Source organism: Nuphar pumila, chromosome 1 (genome assembly GCF_984573655.1).
Source record: "Nuphar pumila chromosome 1, dmNupPumi1.hap1.1, whole genome shotgun sequence".
Taxonomy (NCBI): domain Eukaryota; kingdom Viridiplantae; phylum Streptophyta; class Magnoliopsida; order Nymphaeales; family Nymphaeaceae; genus Nuphar; species Nuphar pumila.
The window spans coordinates 50,015,682-50,035,972 of record NC_143249.1 but is presented as its reverse complement, the minus strand read 5'-3'; the positions used below and the strand labels follow the sequence as shown (position 1 = coordinate 50,035,972).

The window sequence follows — 20,291 nt, the reverse complement described above, 5'->3', positions numbered from 1 at the left end:
ACAACATAACTTTGAAGCTCCAACAATATCAACCCCTATGTCTTTGAGAAGACTGCGAAGCCAAACTAATTTCATTGTTGTGGTTGCCATAGCCCGGTATTCAGCTTCGGTAGAAAAGAGCGAGACTTTCTGTTGCTTCTTGCATCTCCAGGCAATTAAGGAATCTTTTAAAAAGATACAAAAATTGGTAGTTGAGATTCTATCATTAGAGTTACCTCCCCAATCTGCATCAGTATAAGCAAGAAGATTTAAGGAAGAAGATGAGAGTAGAAATAACCCTTTATTTATGGTGTTTTTGATGTATCAGATGATCTGGAGCACGACACTCATATGCACAATTGTAGGAGCATGTTGAAATTGGCTTGCAGAGTGAACCACATTAGCGATGTCTGGTCTGGTGATGGTTAGGTAAGTGAGAGATCCAATGAGCTGTCTGTAGGGTGTGGGATCTTTCAGAATAACCCCGTCCTCCAACCTTAATTTGGCATTAATAGCCTCTGGAGTCTCTACCTTTTTATCATCTGAAATGCTAGACTTAATACATATATCTACAAGAAGCTTCATCTCTGACAAAATATATCATCGAGGAGAATATGCGACTTCAATGCCAAGAAAATATCTAAGAAAGCCTAAATCAGATATGTCAAAAATATTTTTTAACATAGTTTTAACATCAACAATACTATTTTGATCATTCTCAGTGATAATCATGTCATCAACATAAAGTAATAAGATAACAATACTAGTACCTGCACTTTTAACAAAGAGAGCAGTGTCAATATAACAAGAATAAAATCCTAATTTAACCGTGATATTACTAAAATGATCGTACCAAGCCTTGGGGGCTTGTTTAAGACCATACAGGGCTTTTAAAAGCTTAAGGGTTTAACCTTGTCCAATATTAATTTCGGGTGGTGGATCGAGTTGATATATAGGCCATTTTTTGGTTGATGCGATAGCTATTAGAGTTCTGACACTAGTCATTCGTGCTACAGGAGCGAATGTTTTCTCATAGTCAATTTCATATTCTTGTAAATATCCCTTTGCTACTAACCTGACTTTATATATTTCTAGGGAACCATCACTTTTAGTTTTAACTTTAAAGACCCAACCACATCCAATAGGTTTTTTATGCCGAGGGAGTTTGACTATTTCCCAAGTATTAGCCTTTTTTAGCTCATCTAATTCTATTTTCATTGCTTCAACCCAATGTGATAGAGTCTTAGCTTGATTATAATAAGTGAGTTCATAATATGAATGTAAAGCTATTAAACATACCCGGGTTCTTCTGAAGATTCAAAAATTTGAGAGAATTTTTCTAGGGCACTAATAGGCCTTTCTTGATCTCTTCGGGTGTAAATATTAATATTTTCATTATTAGTACCATCACTTGGTGGTGACATATCAAAATTAGACACTTCACAAGTGTTCTTTATATTTTCAAGATGATTCATAAAATCATCATTTATGTCATCAATAAGATCATGTAAAAACATATAATCAATTTCATGTGATGATTCCATTTTTTCAAAACCATTCTCATCTTCTAAGAAAGTTACATCTTTTGAAATATAAAGCTTGTCATTTTTTAAATCAAAACACCTGTATCCTTTTTTATTTTCCCCGTAACCTAGAAAAACACATTCAATTGCCTTTGGAGACAACTTATCTCTCTTATGCAAGAGAACAAAGCATTTACAACCAAAGATGCGAAGGCGATTGAAATCGGGTGAGAATTTAAAAAGTTTTTCCATAAGGAGAGGCATTCTTTAATTTTGAGGAAGGCATTCTATTGATTAGGTATGTTGAGGTTAGGACGACTTCGTCCCAATTTTTTTTTTGCAATATTTCTAGAGACAAGCAATGTTCTAGCGGTTTCTATAATATGCCTATGCTTTCTTTCCGCTAGTCCGTTTTGGTGTGGAGTCCTAGGGCATGATTTTTGATGACAAATTCCATTTTGTGTTAAGTAATTTTGGAATTCATTAGACAAGTATTCACCACCGGAATCGGTTCTCAAAGTAAATATATTACTTTGAAATTGGTTTTGAATTTTTATATGAAATTCTTTGAAGAAGGAAAACACTTCCGATTTATGACTAAGGAAATAGATCTAAACATATCGAGTAAAGTCATAAATGAAAGTGACATAGTAAGAGTAACCCGCTTTAGACATGACTGGAGATGGACCCCAAACATCCGAGTGCACCAATTCAAAGGGTCTTGAAGAAAGAAATGTTCTAGTTGGAAAAGGAATAGCCTTCATTTTTCCAAAAATACAATCTTTGCAATTAATGCCTTTTTCCTTACAAAATTTGTTTTCAAATGGAAAAATATACATTTTTGAATAGCTTGGATGTCCAAGCCTTTTATGCCAAGTTTTAATACTTTTCCCTTGGACATAAGAACAAAAATGATTTGTAGAAAGGTTTAGATGATCCATATAGTAAATGTCCCCCTTCCTATGGCCTTGCCCAATCCGCTTCCCGGATCGGAGATCCTGCACAAAGCAACCATTAGATGAGAAAAATATTTTACATCCATGGTCAGCAATTTGGGAGACCGAAAAAATATTTAAATTTAATTTTGGAACAACTCTAACTTTTGGAACAAAAAGTTTTTGAGAATTTTTGGAGTTTAGAGTTTCAATGCTAGAAATTTTAAAAAAGGTTCCATCGGCCGTAGAGACACAAGAGCCTTTTGAATTGGTGCAAACATCGATTAAAGCATTTTCATGAGGGGTCATATGAAAAGATACTCCGGAGTCTAAGATCCAAGAGTACGTACCGGGTGATGATGTAGATGCAATGGCCACACCCGATGTGGAGGAAGTAGCTTTAAGGATTTGTTGAAGAGTCATGGATATTTGACCAAGGGTCTCTTTGAGATTACCATTCTTGCCTTCATCTTCTTTGGTGGTAGATTCTTCAAGAGAGGCCACCTTAGGCTTGAAAGTTTCATTGAGCTTTGGGCAAGCGGGTTTAATGTGACCCAGCTCATAGCAATGATGACATACAATCATTTTTCTTCCTCCATTATAGTTTCCTTGTTTACCACAATGGGGGCTTGTAGGTTTTTACATTATTGTCGGGTTTGAAAACGGCAAACACTTCATCAACATTCTTACTCATCCCAAGCCTTGTTTCTTCTTGGGTGATTTCGGCAATAACATCCTCTATAGGAGGAAAGATGGATCTATGGAGAACTGATGACCTCACTTACTCAAATTCGGGACATAGCCCAAATAAGAATTGGAACAATCGATCTTGTTCCATTTGCTTTTGTCTTAGTTTGACATCTTCCATAGCAACCCATTTTGGCTCTAAAGAGCCAACTCATCCCATAGTGGGTTTAAAGCACTATACTAGTCTTGAATACTTGAATCACCTTGTTTGATGGTTCTAATTTTTTCTTGCAAAAAATAAGCTTTTGCAAGATCCATTTGATATACATACCCTTCATAAAAAAAACAAGCCTTATTGGCCCGATGAAATTTAGCTATATTAGCACATACCTTGAGTTTGACGTTGTTCATGAACCAAGCAAGGATTTTTGCGTGATTGCTTTCCCAATCTTCTACTTCATTTTGATGATTTTCAATGACTTTGAGACGATCGTCTCTCTCAAGAGCCTTTTCTTGTCCACCTTCGATCTTTGTGAGCTCCAATTTAGGTTCCGGAATGAAACCCATAACATACCCCCAAAGTTTCTTGCCTTTGAAGTTGTTCTTCATTGCCGATACACACATCATGTAATTCTTTCCATTGAGTTTGAAGGATAGATCGATTTTTGCTTCCATAATGCCACCAAGAAGTGAGAAGAAGGGAGACAATAGATGAAAAATATACGTACCACGCTTCTTCCTCTAAGAACCGAGTGGCTCTGATACCATGTAATGAGATATGCGGAAATACAAAGAGTGCTATATGCACTTGCAATGTCCTACAATGGACAAACAAAAGAGACAATAACCAAGTCCACAAAGGGATAACACATACACAAACCTTGAGATAGGCAAAAATATAGAAGTCTCTTTATTGAAAAGAGAGAGAGAGAGCTCTCAAGCATAAGAATTACAAAGGGGTTCACCCCTATTTATACAAGAAGAAAAGGAGCGGAAGGGAGGCCACATGGCCTCAAAAGGTGTGCCAAAAAGGGGGCTCCCATGGAGTCGTTGGGAGCTCCCAACGGTCACAATTGTGACCATTGGGGGCCCCAACGACTCAATGGTGGGGCCCCTTAAGTGGCTTAAAGAAAGAATAAAAAAAGAAGAAAAAATAAAATAAATACAAAAATGATAAAATAAAAAAGAGGAAAAAAACAAGTACCCTTATTGGGTACTGTGTGAAATGACCATAATACCCCTATCGGGTATTATGGTGTTCTAGGAAAATATATATATATTGATACATATATTTTAACACTATTTTCATCAGGATTTGTGTTAGAAGGTATGGGTAGAACTTATTCCGAAGGCTCCCATGGCGAAACAAGAGTTTCACTAGCCTGATAGAAGTAAGAGAGTTGTTCGTGGCTTAAACAACTTTTCTTTTCGGCTTGCAAGTCAAAGAGAGCGGAGATTGACGATTCAACTGGTCACTAAAGCAGCCCTTATATTCGGCTAAAAGGTTGCAGTTACACAAAAAGGGGCCTTGATCAGGCCAGCGGTGGGATTTGCATGGTCAACCTGTAACTAATGCCACTACTGGTACACATTCTGGATCCATGACTACGGGTGTCACCGCAGGAGCTAGATCTATAGTCTTCAGCGGACAATCCTATCAGTTAGATAATCGAAGTCCATACCGGATGATTTCCAGCATAAAGAGAGTCTTTTGACTCTTTTCACATGGCAAGGAAGGAATATGCCTGAAAGGCTTTCTTCTTTTAATGCCCACAGATCTGCTGGAGGAAGCCAGTGAGATTTAGCATCTGATTATCACCATATACTATTTCTGGGAGGTGTGCATTAAGAGGAATTCCACGTAGGCAGCTTATAGCCTTCTTTACTTGTTTTGTTGCACTCATTCACTGCAATTCCCTAGAAGTGAAAGAAAAGAATGTTGGAGGTGGTTTTTGTTTCTTCTGAAACTTCCACAGATGGTGTGGCCGGGGATACAGTATACTCCACACACACACACACACACACACACTCACACATGTACCTGTGTTTTATGGATTACATTTAGAATTATACAATAAGTTTTTTTAAGTTTTCAAGTTTTTTTCTAAACTTGGACAATTTTGGACCTATGTCATGTGGGTGTGATACAGGTGCTTTGAGGGTGCAAAAGCTCTCATGTTACATAGAATAAGACATAGGGGGATATTGAGTCCTCTATCTATAGTTAGTGCGATGAGAGATAAAGGGTCTGTTAGGAAGATACCATACCAAATGCTCTTGTTATTTCAATATTTCAAGTCCTAAAAAAGTGAGGAAGTTGTAAATATAATTGGCTGTAATATTATAGTGGTCACCCCTATGGTGTATAAGTGGTAATGTTGAGGGCAAATGATGCCCTAATGATGGAAACCTAATTAGTGTTATGTAAAGTCATTCTAAATATAAGAATAGAGTTCTGGCCCTCTTATGGCCAATTCAAGGTTGAGTTCGTTGCCGTTTTCTCTTTCCTCTGTCCCCCTATTCTTCTCTTACATTTGCTGTGTTGCATGCCAGACCCAAAGTATTTTCATGGAATCAGAACCATGACAAGGGTTTGATAGGTTTCTTTTGATGCTGTTTTCAGTGCTAAATCACTTCTAAATGTTGGAGATTTATGTTCCATAGATTTCTTAGTTGAAGTTTTTTCTGCATTTTGGTATATTACTTTTTTTATTCGTGATTTTTTTTAATTCTTAAAGGAGTGGTATTTAATTTCTATTGAAAAATAGCTTAACGTGATTTCTAAATTTTGATGGTGTACAATCCCATATGCAATTGTTTCTTCGTTATGATACAGTAGCAAGCCAACTGGTGGCATGAGTTCAACTGCAACTGGTCAGGAGAATGCTGTGAAGACAGTTGGCCAGGGAAGTAGCAGAATCACGGGTGCAGCTTCTGATTGGATGTGCACTATGTGCAGTTGTGTTAATTTCGCACGTCGGACTTCCTGTTTTCAGGTTTTCATTTTGAACCTTGGTTTTCAGTTTCCGATTGTGCAATGATTCCATTGTTTTTCTATCTAGATTTGCCACATTCCTCGTCATAACACTGGTTTGCTTAACTGCACTCTTCACATGACAGCTGAGTAATCACCTGATTCTTCTTTAAGTGAGGTGATTGTTAATGAAAAAAAAAGTTATTTACAAAAATATACCCAAAAAAATAATAATTTAGATCCATGCTTGGAAATTTTGTTAATTCAAACCAAAGTTACTTGGAGCTTCTTAGGTTGGTGGGAAACTCGCTTCCCGGAAGCTCGCGTCAGAAGCGTGATACTACTCGCTACCGAAACTTCATGGGAATCTCGATTCCCCCACACTGCTTATATGCTTCCCACACACATTGTCCATCCTTCCCTACATGCTTCCTATATGTTTTTCTCACGTTTCTTTTCATGTTTTTCATGCGCTTCCTCTCACGCTTTGACTCACATCCTATGTGCTTTCTCTAAATTGGTAACCATTATTGTTAGATTTTGAAAAAAATTAATTCTTTTACTGAAAAATCATGAAATATAAGAATAATCAATTTTATTTTAGTTTTTATTTGCTTCTTGTTCGATTCTTATTCAGTTATCATATTGCTTCCTTTTTTTATTTCTATTTCACTTTCAAATTGATACTTCGCTTCTCGCTTCCTATAAATTTTAAAATATCTCGCTTCCGCTTCCTGTATCATTTCCCCCCGCTTCCGCTTTCTAGTCTGGCAACCTTGATTGAAACACATGCGTCATTTTTGTTATGGATCTGAAAATTTGAGTAATTCAAATGCATGCTAAATTTAAGTGAAATTAGGAAAGGCCTTTTCTATATTTTTATTTATGGATATCCATACCCTTAACATAAACGAAGCATGCATTTGAATTACCAAATTTTCTTACAGAAAATAAAAATAAGCGGGCCTTTCCTATTTTCATTTAAATGTATGATTTTATCCTTGTAAAACACGAGGGAGGGAGGTCCAACATATGCATATTTAGTGAAACTATTAATTATGGTTAAAAGAAGAATAGCCACCAGGGGTCTGAATTTGAGCTGAACAACATAAAACTAGGTATAATTTTAAATGACAAGTAACTTTAGGCTTCAATTTCAATCTATGTAACCACGACACACCATATGGGTCGCCGTATGCGCGGGTACTGGACGTAGTGTGGGTACGCTGTGGGTTGGGTCCCACACTACGCTACGGTTTTGGGTCCAGTGCAGACCCGAAACAGCCATTTTAACCCAGGTCAAAGGGGTCCCGCCCCACCCTGATACTTTAACACCCCCACCCCCTCCTCCCTCTCTCCCTGAAACCCTCACTCTCTCAGCTCTCCCTGAAACCCTCTTCTCTCTCGACTCCCCTCCTCCCCCTCGGGCTCTCGTCTTCCCCTTCTCTCTCCCTCTGTCTCTCGATTCCCCTTCTCTCCCTTTGTTTCCCTCTCTGGCTCTCGTCTACGTTCACGGACCTCCCCCTTCCCACCCTCAATAACAGAGAGAGAGAGAGAGAGAGAGAGAGAGAGAGAGAGAGAGAGAGAGAGAGAGAGAGAGAGAGAGAGAGAGAGACCCCCTTTATTCATTTATACATATTGGTTTATAAAATTTCCGCCCCCCCTCTTTATTCATTTTTTACTTATATTCAAGATATCATTTTATGACACCCCTTTATTCAATTTTACCTACACCCCTCTCTTTTATTCAAAATATCATCCCACAACTCCCTTTTTTACTAAAACTGTCCCTCTTTTACTAAAAACTGCATTGGACCTACAAACCATTATGGATCTTGCATTGGACCCACACACTATATATATAGTCGTGTCCCCATACCTTTATTTTTTTAAATTGCCATGTCATACCCTCCGTACCCATACCCGCACTCGTACCCAGATGACATAGATTTCAATTATAAAAAAACTGTTATGTGTTTGCAAATGACCCATATGACTGTGGTCCATCTGTTCTTTGACTGTAGTATTGCTTTCCACAGAGTTCAGTTAATTGATTTTGGCAATAAACTACCTTTGATGGATTTTACAACTTTTAGATTTCTATTTTTTCTGACTTTTGCTTAAGATGACAGAAGCTATGAATTTCCCATGCAGGATTTATATTACAATCTTTAATGGAGTTGCATTCTCTTCTCAAATAGAAATATTTAGTAAAAAAAAAATTATTGCAAAAGAAAGAAAATGAATAAGAAACTTTTATGGAGAAAAGAACAAAAGTGATTGAAATCAATATGGATTTTTTCTAGATTCTCTCTTTATATGTTTATTTGATGATTTTATTTTTAAATACTGTTATGAGAATTCTTATTTTTCAGGGCTGTTATGAGAATTCTTATTTTTCCAACACATTCATCTGCATCTATGTCATATGGATGCAGGGGCAAGTACATGATACAGCATGGTACAGCTATTATCTGACAGTTTTCATAATAAAGGGATGCGATGTTACAACTATGTGTGTATCTACGTGCATGCGCGAACATGTATCATTGTCATAAGGCAACATTAAAGATATTGTGACGTAAAGGACAATTGATTAAAAAGGATTTTTTTTGTGATATTTTAAAAGATTGACTAAAAAATGCCACAACATTATCAAAATATATTCAATATCTTTTTTCTTGTTCTGTTATTAAAAAATCTTCATCATTTTTAATTTTGTCAAAAAAGATTGCTGAAACCTACTCTTTACTTATTTTTGTATTCTTTCATTTTTTTCAAAATGCCAAGATTTTTCCAAGATTCATCGTAAAACCTATAATATTTAATGATTTTGCCTTTTTAGACATAGCTGAGACTAATCTATGATAACAATCAATGTTGTGAAAAACGTTGAGGTGTGTAGCGAGGCGTAAAGCATAAGCCTCACACACATATTAAAAAACTTTTTAAAAGACTTAAAAATACAAATAAATAAAAGATTACTTTATTAATGAATCAACAACCAATAAAACTGTTAAGGAATTATATTTAGTGGTATGGTCAACATATCACATTTTAAATGAAATCAAGATTGCCCAAAGGGGTTTGACGTAGTGGAATGGGGCCTAGGCTGCCAGGCAGGCTATGTCACATAGGTGCGGGTGCGGGTATGGGTGCGGATGCGGCACTTTAAAAAAACTTGGGTGCGGGGGTGCAGGGAGGGTATATATATAATTTTTAAGAGTTTTAAGTTAACACTACGAGTATATGTGTGCATTTATGTATATAATATAGATAAAAATGGACTTGATTAGGGTTAACTGAATCTACTTTTGGATAGAAATGGACCTTAGTGTGGTTCACTTTCACCTAACACAAAGGAAGCTGTGTCCAAGTGTCGCACCCGCCCGGGTGCGGGTGCGATGCGGGTGCGGTGCCCTGTTAGAAGAGTCCGTGTGACATATCTGGCAGGTGGTCTAGGTTCAAATTCCATGGGCGTCACCCCATGTGCAAGCCAAAGCGTGGCGACTCCCTTGGGGCAAGGGTTAAGCCCACGGAGTTTTATGCTGCCAGGATTGCGACCGTAAGTACGGCAGTCCGAGCCAGTGTGTCTAGGTCTTTGATCTTGGGAGTGGTTTCTCCATGTAAATATAAAAAACGAAAAGAAATTATGATCAACTAATGAATTTATCATGGAAAGTCGTACTGAACTCAAAATATTACACTCATTTGTTGACTATGGTATCACACATATTTATGCATGTATGTGTGCAATCTTGCATGTTATGTGATACAACACATTGCTTAGGATCTTATGACTAGTGGACTGTTACGAAATTTCATTGTCTAGTCTAATGAAAGAGCTGAGACATAGAAACATTCTGAAAATGAGGCAATATATCCTTCTGTGATTTGTATTATGTTATATATCTATATTATGTAAACATGCTAACTTAAGAATATTCTTAGTGTAGCTTTAACTAACAAATCATGCAAAAACCATCAAGAACACATAATCATGCATATCTGCAGATAATCACACAAACAAAGAGTCACAAATTGACATGCACTATCTTTGTATACACATCCATGCATAAAAGTCAATTACCCACACATACACAAGGGTGGGGATCGGGCTGGCCCGGCCCGGCCTGGGCCCGTTTAGAGCTCGGCCTGCTGGGCTTTAAGTGCAGCCTGGCCAGGAGATGGACCGGTTCTTAATGGACCCAGGTTTGAAACTAATTAGGTAAATAGTAATAGTTACCAAGTTACTATGCAATAGTTAATTTTCTCAATTTATATATTATTAAAAAATTAATAAATAACTCAGGCCCATCAGGCCGGGCTGGCCCAGGCATGGCCCACGTATATAACGGGCTGGGGTTTCAGCCCGCTACCAAATGGGCCCGGGCTTAAAACCTTGGTCCAAACCCGGCCCATGGTGGGCTGGGTCAGCTTGGCCCATCGGGCCGGCCCGTTGCCCTCCCCTAGACATACACCTATAACCACACATACACAGTGACAAAAACGACATACACGGACAAAAAACAGAGAATTGAATCAAGAGAAAAGAAGAAGAGGGAAGAAGAATGGAAGGGGAAGAAGGGCCTAGGTGGTGGTGGGCTCCTTCTCCCCTCTTCTTCTTCCTTTCCAAAGAGAGAGAGTCATCGCTGCTGGTGGTGGCTGCTGGAAAGAAAAGGCTGGAAGGAAAGAAATAGGGCAGGTTCCCTAATTATTGGGCCCTCCACCCCCTCCCTTTTTTTCACCTTTTTTTTTGAGATTAGGTATGACCCCCATTTGGCTATGGTGTACACCTCACCTTGAGGTGCGCCTTGTAGCGAGGCCTAAGCCTCAAGGTGCATGAGGCATGCCATTTACACCTTGGGCTTGCACCTCGGCTTGAGGCAAGGCACATTTTTTGCGCTTTGAGGCGTGCTATTAACAACATTGATAACAATATATAGGTAGCACATAGAAGTAGGGGTAGGCAACGGGCCCGGCCCAGCCCAGCTCAGCCCATTAATGGACCGGGCCCGCCCAGTCAAAGCCAGGCCCATTTATTGACGGGGCAGGCCAAAGGCCCGGTTCGGGCTGGCCCCTTAGTCCCGTGGCCTAAATGGGCCAGGTCGGGCTGAATATATATATATGTATATTCATATATAATAACATATATTATACAGCACCTCTGCCGGGTCGGGCTGGGCCAGGCCAGAGGCCAGGGTCGGGCCAAGCCAGTGCCAAATTTACTGGCCCATGGCAGGCTGCCCGGCCCAGTGCCCACCTCTACCTAGAAGCACCCAAAGCCAGCACCTTAAGTACCGGGGTCAACATCTGCTGCGTATTTTGGAATAACCGTATTTCATTAATCTGTATGGATTGTCAGGGTCGCTGGAAACTCTACTTACACGTGGGAAACTAGTTTCCTGGGAAATCGTTTCCAAAACTGGAAGCCTAGCATTTCCTAAACTTATGGGAAACTTCTAAAAGTTCATGAGAAACCCGTTTCCTATCGAGTGAGAAACTCGTTTCACATCACATCCGAAACCTACTTTACATTGGAAACTTGTTTCCCTTATTTAGGGTATATATATTTTGCATACTTTTTTGCATGTTTCCTTTAAATAAAAATTTTCTTTTCTCAATAAAATGTTGAAGTACACATGTTATTCAAAATTTCTAATTATTTATTTGAAAAACTTAAATTTTTCTATATTTTTAATATTAAGAACATAATGTATTGAATGAATTGAGAAATTTCAAAATTTAATTTAACTGCTTTATTTTTCTTATTCAGTGATTCTATCTAAACATATGTTTCATTTAAATACTTTATTTACGAGAGTAAAGTTTGCGTAAACTTACCTGCACTTTTGCTTCACACACACACACACACACACACACACATATATATCTCGTTTCACATGAATTTTAAAAAGTCTTGTTTCCCGCTTCCATATCTCAATGTGTTTCCCATCCTAACAACCTTGTAATTTGTTATACTTCTCATTGCCCCCATCCTTTGTGTATCTAGCAGAATATGTTTTCCGAAAAAGCAACATATTTGGAAAACAGGGTGTGCATTTGGTTGCATAGGGATCATGCGGCTATTGAGCTGGAGAATGACTAGAAACGAAAGAATTTTGTAAAGTTGATTTTTAAATCAGGAAGCTCAATGACATATTACGTTACTGAATTCACTTCTAATTTAGTATGACTTATTTGGAAGACCTCATACATATTTTATAGATTGGAAGGAAATTTGACCTTTTGGGTTTGTCCGATACTGGGTTATGACCATGTATCTATGTTTTTTTTCCTTGTCTCATTTGAGCAGTGCAATGAGGGACGGACTGATGATGCTCCAGCAGCTGATATAGCTACATCAAATCCGATGTCTGCGGGAAAGAGGGGAGAGGCTGGTTGGATGCTCTCTGATGACCTTTGCATTTGTCATCATAATGCATGAAAAACTCACGGATTGCTATTGTATTTTAAGGTCCTACTCATGTTTTGGTTGTTCGTGGCTTGGACGAGAATGCTGATGAAGACATGCTTCGTTACGAGTTCTCCAAGCATGCCCCAATTAAGGTACCATGTTACTTGTATTGCTTGTAACATTCATGAAAACTTATCAGCCCTAAAATTTTGAGTTGCTGACTTCTTTGGTATGTTGATTTTATGGTTGCCTATACAGGATCTAAGGCTTGTTCGTGACAAATTCACCCATGTTTCCAGGGGTTTTGCTTTTGTGCATTTTCATACAGTAGGCACTCTAGTCTTAGAGTTTCTTCATTAATCTTTCAAGTTTGCTTATTTATTTTTTTCTTATCCATTATCCACAATTCTGTATATAGGTGGAAGATGCTACAAAAGCGCTCGAGGCAACAAATGGTACAGCACTTGAGAAGAATGGTCAGATTTTACGTGTAGCATATGCAAAAAGCATTCATGGACCAGGGCCTGGAACATCTGCCGGTTCTCAGTCAAGCAGCCTAGCAGCTGCTGCAATTGAAGCAGCTGCATTTTCTCAGCAGGTTCTCTTCCTTTCATTCTTTCCCCTGTTCTTGCTTCTCTTTTTTCATTTCTTCTTTCTTATTCAGTATCAGAGAGTTTGTTTTGGTTGAGGTGGTTGACTTGCAAAGAGTGGTTTGGGGTTTGAGTCCTATTATACAAACATAAAATCAAATAAACGTTTTGTGTCTGTAGTTAGTACAAGTTTAGATAGTGACAGTCATTTATGTTGGAAGCGTGTATAATATAATTGTATCAAGTGACTCAAGTCTCTTGTTAGGGGAAAGACCATTGATTGAATGTCAGTCTTGTTTTTAAGTTGCTCCTGGAAAACTCTCTAGACCATGTAAATACCCAATTTTTGATGCGGTCATGAGTAATCTGCACCAGGGGGACCCCAGTTTTTTCAAATTGTCAGATCCTGGCACAAGTCAGACCCAATATACTAAACCCTTGTGTCCCAAAAAACTTCCAACATGAGCTGCTGGATCTTATCCAAATTCAGAAAGTTTTCATCAGCTGGCGGGTATGGTGATATTCTAAGATATATAACGTGCTCAGAAGCTCTGTGATTTGACCAGTTGATAGTGGTACAACTTGAAGTAGTGGATGGATCAATTTCATCAGAATCATTTGTCTGAAATGACTGATGGCATATTAAAATGGGCAGGAGTGCTAACCCTGCTTTCAGTTTTTCTGTGTTTTGGGTTCTGTCTCACCGATGCAGTTCACATGGTTGGCTGGGATCTATGTCACACGAACTCTTCTAACAGGGCACTGCACCCGTGTCGCACCCGCACCCAGGCGGATGCGACACTTGGACACAACTTCCTTTGTGTTAGGTGAAGTCAACCACACTGAGGTCAATTTCTATCCAAAAGTAGATTCAGTTAACCCTAATCAAGTTCATTTTTATCTATATTATATATATAAATACATAAATACACACAAATACACGTAGTGTTAACTTAAAAATGTTAATATATATATCCTCCCCGCACCCCGCACCCAAGTTTTTTTAAAGTGCCGCATTCGCACCCAAGTTTTTTTAAAGTGCCGCACCCGCACCCGCATCCACACCTGCACCTATGTGACATAGACTGGGATATGTATTCATCAGTTTTAGGTTGTTGTAACAGCTGATCATTTATTTTGTGCTCAAAGTATTTCTGCTTACAATGAGCATCTCTTTTAGAGTTTAGGTCATTATTTATACCTTCATAGCTTATTCCATAGTTGGCAAACCCGGCGAGTCGACTCGGGAATCGCCCGAGTCGACCCAGTTCGGACCCCAACTGGGTCACGATTCAGGACTGCCGATCCAACCCATTAAATATATTTTTTATCGTGTATTTTATTATTTAATGCATAATTCTTATATAGAGTCACTTTTTATGAAGAATCTAATATTGTTCAATGAAAAAAGTTAATAATCATGTATAATTATATGTTTTTGTAACTTATCTATTGACATATTAGCTTGAAATTTAGTTATTTCCATGTCTTAGACATGTGCTTACACTATAAAATATAGAGTCCTGACTTGTCCAAGTCACCGAGTCAACCCGCTGACTCGGTGATCCAGTAGGGGTCCGATCCGAGCCCGAGTCACGAGTTTGCCAACTATGCCTTATTCATTATGATATTTTTTTGTAGTATGATGCTGCTGGTTGGGCACCAAAAGAATACAATCCAGATGAAAAACAACCTGCTGGTGGGAGTGAACAAGGCATTGGGCAGAAATCAGAAACTCAACTAGCTAAAGGCCTGTCAGCACTCCAATCGGGCTTCGTCTGGGATGAAGCTTCTGGCTATTACTATGATGCAGCTTCTGGATTCTACTATGATGGCAACACTGGTTAGTGCTTGAACTATTGGCTACTTAAATTGAATGCGTGATATTACTTCTCATATTGTAGTCTTTGCTTTCTTTTGGGGTGATGATACTTTCTTAATATAAAAGTGAGTGTTCCTTTCTGCACTTTGGTGCATTTGGTTTAGTTGCGTGAGATTCTACTTCACTCCATTTTGTGAAAAATGGGCAATTTTTTTAGGAAAATGTCTGTTCTTTTAGTGGGTGAAATAAAAGCCATTAAAATAATTGTGTTGTCAATAAGAAATGATGTACTTGTTGAGCAACATTTGATGAGAAAATGTTCACAGGGATTCTAATCTATGTAATTTGGAGGCATAACCATCTCCTTTTTCAGGAATGGCCAAGTATGTTATTATGTTTTGCCTGCATATTTTACTTTTGTTTTACTCTTTTGGTGGGTGTAGGACTTTATTATGACAGTAAGAATGGAGCTTGGTATTCTTATGATCATCAAAGTCAGCAATATGTACCCTGTGTTGGTCAAGCTGACAATGCATCTAAAAAGTCTGCCACTGAACCTTCAAAGACCGATGGTTCTAGCAACAAAAAGATAGTAATATCTGCACCTGCATCTACAATAGCAACAAATCAGTCATTAGACAAGAAAGCCTCATTGCCAGATGCTGTCCAGGCTGCTGCTAGTGCTGCCTTGGCTGCAGAAAAGAAAGAGAAAGAGAAACTGAAGGAGATCAAATTAGCTTCTAAGAGCAGTATTCTAGCTAGCAAGAAGAAGATTAGTAATGTTTTAAGCATGTGGAAACAAAGGAATCATGAGGGTCAGGCAGCTCGTGTTGTTTTGGATGATGATAACTCTACAGGGCCTTCAGATGATAGGCCTGTCATTTCTTCCAGTTTGAATAAATTCAAATATGACACATCATCTGTAAAAGAGGGTTTTAGCTCTGCCACTGTTTCGTCATCCCTGAGTCATGGAGCTAGTGGCAGTATTACATCAGTTGCTGATCAATCTACTGTGGATGTTGCTGCTAAGCCGCGTCCTGTGAGCAATAGCTTGGGAGGCACACTAATGGGGGTAATCAGAGGTTCTGGAAGGGGAGTTGTAAAGTCTGACACCATTTACTCAGGCTCATCATCATCAGGACTAGGTACTGATTCAGCAGCCGCCACCTTGCCACCAACCAGTGCTGCATCTCCAGAAGCACCACCTGTTGTGACCCCATTTAGAACAGACGCTTCAGCTTTAGGTTCATATGCACCTGCTACTGGAGGCACCACCAAGCGGCGTTTCTCAGAGGCACCAGTGCAGCGTTACAAGGAGCAGCCTCCAACCACATACAGGGACCGTGCAGCAGAGAGAAGAAGCCTTTATGGATCATCTGCTGGGAACAGTTTATCAGACGTGGAGCTTGAGGAAGGAAGTGAGTACTTCAATATTAGTTGGTAACATTTCACATTACAAAATGGACGCATAAACTAGCTAGTATTTTTTGCAAGGAGAGCAAAATAAATTGAGTTAGAACTTAATAGCTATGTTGGTAAAGTTGGAGTACCTTAGTACCTTAGCTGGGGGTTTCAATTTTGAATATACAATGGGGTTCCCACCAGTTGTATGATGAGAAAAATTCATTTGGTAAATTAGTGGTCTCTCCCTCTGTGTGTCTTATATATATATATATATATATATAGGGGTGGCAATCGGGTCGGGTTGGCGTGTCAGCATACCTCAACCCGAACCCGAACCCGACCCGTTTATTAAACGGGTCAGCTGTGGCAAACACGAACCCGACCCGTTTAATAAACGGGTAACCCGACACGACCCGCCAACCCATTTAATAAATGGGTTGGGTCGGGTAAACGGGTTTTCAGGTTGGCGGGTTGACGGATCGGGTTGGCAGGTTGGCAGACGGGTTGGCGGGTTGACCCACCCGCCTAACCCGTTTATTAAACGGGTCAGCCGGGTTGGCGGGTTGGCATACCCCCAACCCGAACCCGACCTGTTTAATAAACGGGTTACGCGGGTCGACCCGTTTATTAAATGGGTTGGCTTAAGCCCAACCCGAACCCGCCTAAGAGGCGGGTTGGCGGGTCGTGTCAGAAATTGCCACCCCTATATCTATGTCACACGGACTCGGCTAAGGAGGTGCCGCACCCGAGTCGACATGCCCCGACACGGGTGCGGACTCGGGTGCGGCTTCGGACTCGGCCCAGACTCGGTCAACGCCGAGTCGGACTCGGTCAACGAGTCCAGGCCGAGTCCGTCCACATTTTGGACTCGATCAACTTTGACCGAGTCCAAAAATGTCCCTAAAAAACCAATTTTTTATATTTTTTATTTAAATATATATATATATATATATATATATATATATATATATATATATAATATATATATAAAGGCATAGTGCAGTCACAGTCTGTGACTGTGCTGCAGTCACATGCTGTGACAGACTGTGCACAGTCTGTGATTGTGTGACTGTGCACATTGCACTGTCTGTGACTGTGCACAGTGCTGTGCACAGTCTGTGACTGTCAGCTGTGGCATTTTAAAAATAAAATAAAATTATATATATATATATATTTTGCCGAGTCCCCGTGTCCAAAAATTTTAAAATTGTGCCGCACCCGTGTCGCACCCGCACCCGCACCCATGTGACATATATATATATATATATATATATATATATATATATATATATATATATTACTAATGCTATGGTGCTTGAGGAGCACCTACACCCACCTAGTGGAAACCATGGGTGTGGGTTGCATCTTCTCACCAAACCATATGGATGTACTCAACATGGTTTGTTTGATAGGAACCCTACCTTGCATCATGATTTTCTGATGTAAAAAAATGATTTTTCAAGTCATGAAATTTTGATACATTGTGGGCTGTTGAAATTTGAGGATCATAGAATACCTACATGCACACCACAATCATATGATTGAAAACTTGTTTTAGTAGTAAGAAATGTACGTAGGTCATATCTGTAGGGTGTCTTGATCAACAAAAAAACCAAAAAATTTACAAAAATTAATGGTTTCTAAGAGTTGGACATAGGTACTCCATGAGCACTCCATTGCTATGTGTGTGTGTGTGTGTCATTATTTAAATTGAATCATGCTGCTTTTTGTCATATATTTAAAGGTGTCTGCCGAAATTCATTCACTGTTTGTGTTAAGCCTGCCAGAGCTCATCTGGCTCCTTAACCTTTTCCCCTTCTTTTTCTGGGGCTGCTTGGCCCTGGTATACTCAAGCTGGATTTGTCCATTTATCTATACCAGTTCTGAACGGAAAGGATAAATTTAATTCAGAAAGGTTGTTTCTATTGGCCATGCATCTCTGATCCACTTGCATCTCATCTCATGGAATAGGCGGCAATACTCGGGGGAAGGCTTTGTCAGATATGAAGATGCCTTTCCCTCCAGGAGTTGGGGTAGGACGGCCTGCTGCTGCAAGTGATGGGGAAGCTCAAAGTTATGAGGTTATTACGGCAGATCGAGCCATTGACGAGAGCAATGTTGGAAATCGTATGCTGAAAAGCATGGGTTGGCAGGAAGGCTTGGTATTCTAGATTCTTTTACCACTGTTCTAATCACATATTTATTCTTTTTTGTTTTTATAATGTATTGTTTCTGTTATGATTAATCTTCTCCTCTCTCTTGTTTGGTGGCCAAATGTTTCTTTCTTTTTGTGATTTTGTCGGCAGGCAGGGTTGGTGTTCCTGCCGTCTCATCCTAGTTGATTGTTTCTGCTTTTAACTTGAGATTTCAGTTACAGATTAGGAATCCTATTTTGGTTTTGAGGTGCAGGGTCTTGGCAAAGATGGAAGTGGCATTGTTGAGCCGGTTCATGCACAGGCCACTGAAGAGAGGGCTGGTTTGGGTAGTCAGAGGAGATCTGATCATTGGTCAGAAGCTCAGTCAGGGGATAGCTACAGAAGCATATTACAGAAGAAGGCTCTAGCCAGGTTCCGTGAGATGTCATAAGAATTCTGAGCTGCATGCTTCTCCCCATGCGGATGATGATTGTGACTCCATCGATGCAGCTTCTCTCGTGTAAAGCTACGGTATATTGGGAGCTGATTGCTTTGGCAGCATCTTTTTCTGGTGATGTCTACAGTAAAACGGTTGTCTGTCAAAAAAACTGTTCTGGAAAGGGCAGTAGTTCCTGTCGCATGTTACCTTGGACTTGAAAATTTATCCCAAGTTTGACGTGTATACGGTAGCAACTGACTTCTTCCTATTTAAATTTTCATTTAAATGTGAAATAGCCCTCCTTAGATTTGGTGAAAAGCCTTTGAAGTTGGTAAGAATCACTGTGTTCACTATTTCGCCATTTCCCGATTCTGCTTTCTTAAATGGCTAAATAAGTTATGAAATTGAGAACCATTGATGCTTGGCGGTTTAAAAAAGTTCTATTTAGAGTCCTAACTCCTAATTTAAGACGTGGAAAGTAAAGGTACTGGTGCACCAAGTGTGTTAACTCTGCATATATCACCGTCTGCAATTTCTCAGCCTGCCAATTTTAGGCTAGTTTTAAACAAATTGGGAAGGCTTCACCAATCTCAATCTATCATATAGGGGTCATATTTGTTACAGTTGTTCGCACAAGACTTGGGATCTGATGGTTCTAGTTGTTTTGATTCAATCCAACTTGGTAGTTGAGTTTAACATGGTTGGTTGATTTGTTAGAGATCAAACCTTAGATTGTGTTTTTCTGATAAAATATGTCTATTGTGTTGAAAAGTCTAAAGTGCATTTACGATCATTGATTTTTACATCATGAGAAAATCAAGTTTATATATCAGAATATAGCGATCAAAGGTCGACTTTTTTAAGATGCCTATTACATGTTCGTGCATTGCTTGCACCGCCTCCCTCGTTATCGGTTGTTGTGATTTGGCTACTTCTTCAAAGGTTACCTCATTTCTTTTCCTCCATTAGCATCCACACTACTACGTGGAATGCAATATCCCAACAACACACTTGAATCTGTTTTTCCTTGAAATTCCTCCATGGCCATCTGATCAAATCTTCTTTTCCATTCAACCCCGGCCTCCAATGCCTTCCAAAAAGGTTGGACATCAATTTTTCATGTGATTTGCCCCAAAACACTAGAGAAACGTGATTGTCTGACTCGCAAAATGCACACCTACTAGGCATATGAAAACCCAACTTTTGCAATCTTTTTTGAGCAATCTGCTTGCCTTTCATTGCAATTCTTAAGGCGATGGAAGCCTTTGGAGGAGCTTTATTATTCCATACCTTTTTAAAAATCTGCCCTTTCTCTCTGACCAACTCTCAAACACTTCTCATCGAGTATTTTTCTGCTGGCCTCCATTGAATCTTGTCTTCTTTAC

At 39.3% G+C, this 20,291-nt stretch overlaps 1 protein-coding gene across 8 annotated transcripts in view; it reads left to right on the top strand.

Moving 5' to 3' along the window:
* The window catches only part of LOC149848907 (SUPPRESSOR OF ABI3-5-like), a 39,644-nt gene extending 20,420 nt beyond the window's left edge, over nt 1-19,224 (top strand). For 6 of the 8 annotated variants that reach the window (XM_089998008.1, XM_089997987.1, XM_089998037.1 and 3 more), the window contains 9 exons: nt 5,961-6,120; nt 12,415-12,499; nt 12,577-12,668; nt 12,775-12,843; nt 12,935-13,114; nt 14,748-14,949; nt 15,372-16,346; nt 18,304-18,494; nt 18,742-19,224. In XM_089998008.1, the coding sequence (XP_089854134.1) occupies nt 5,961-6,120; nt 12,415-12,499; nt 12,577-12,668; nt 12,775-12,843; nt 12,935-13,114; nt 14,748-14,949; nt 15,372-16,346; nt 18,304-18,494; nt 18,742-18,918 (2,131 nt within the window). In that variant the 3' untranslated portion in view covers nt 18,919-19,224. The remainder of the gene's footprint in view (nt 1-5,960; nt 6,121-12,414; nt 12,500-12,576; nt 12,669-12,774; nt 12,844-12,934; nt 13,115-14,747; nt 14,950-15,371; nt 16,347-18,303; nt 18,495-18,741) is intronic. The other 2 variants (XM_089998023.1, XM_089998016.1) reach the window with 1 other exon arrangement.
* The last annotated feature ends 1,067 nt before the right edge of the window (nt 19,225-20,291 follow it).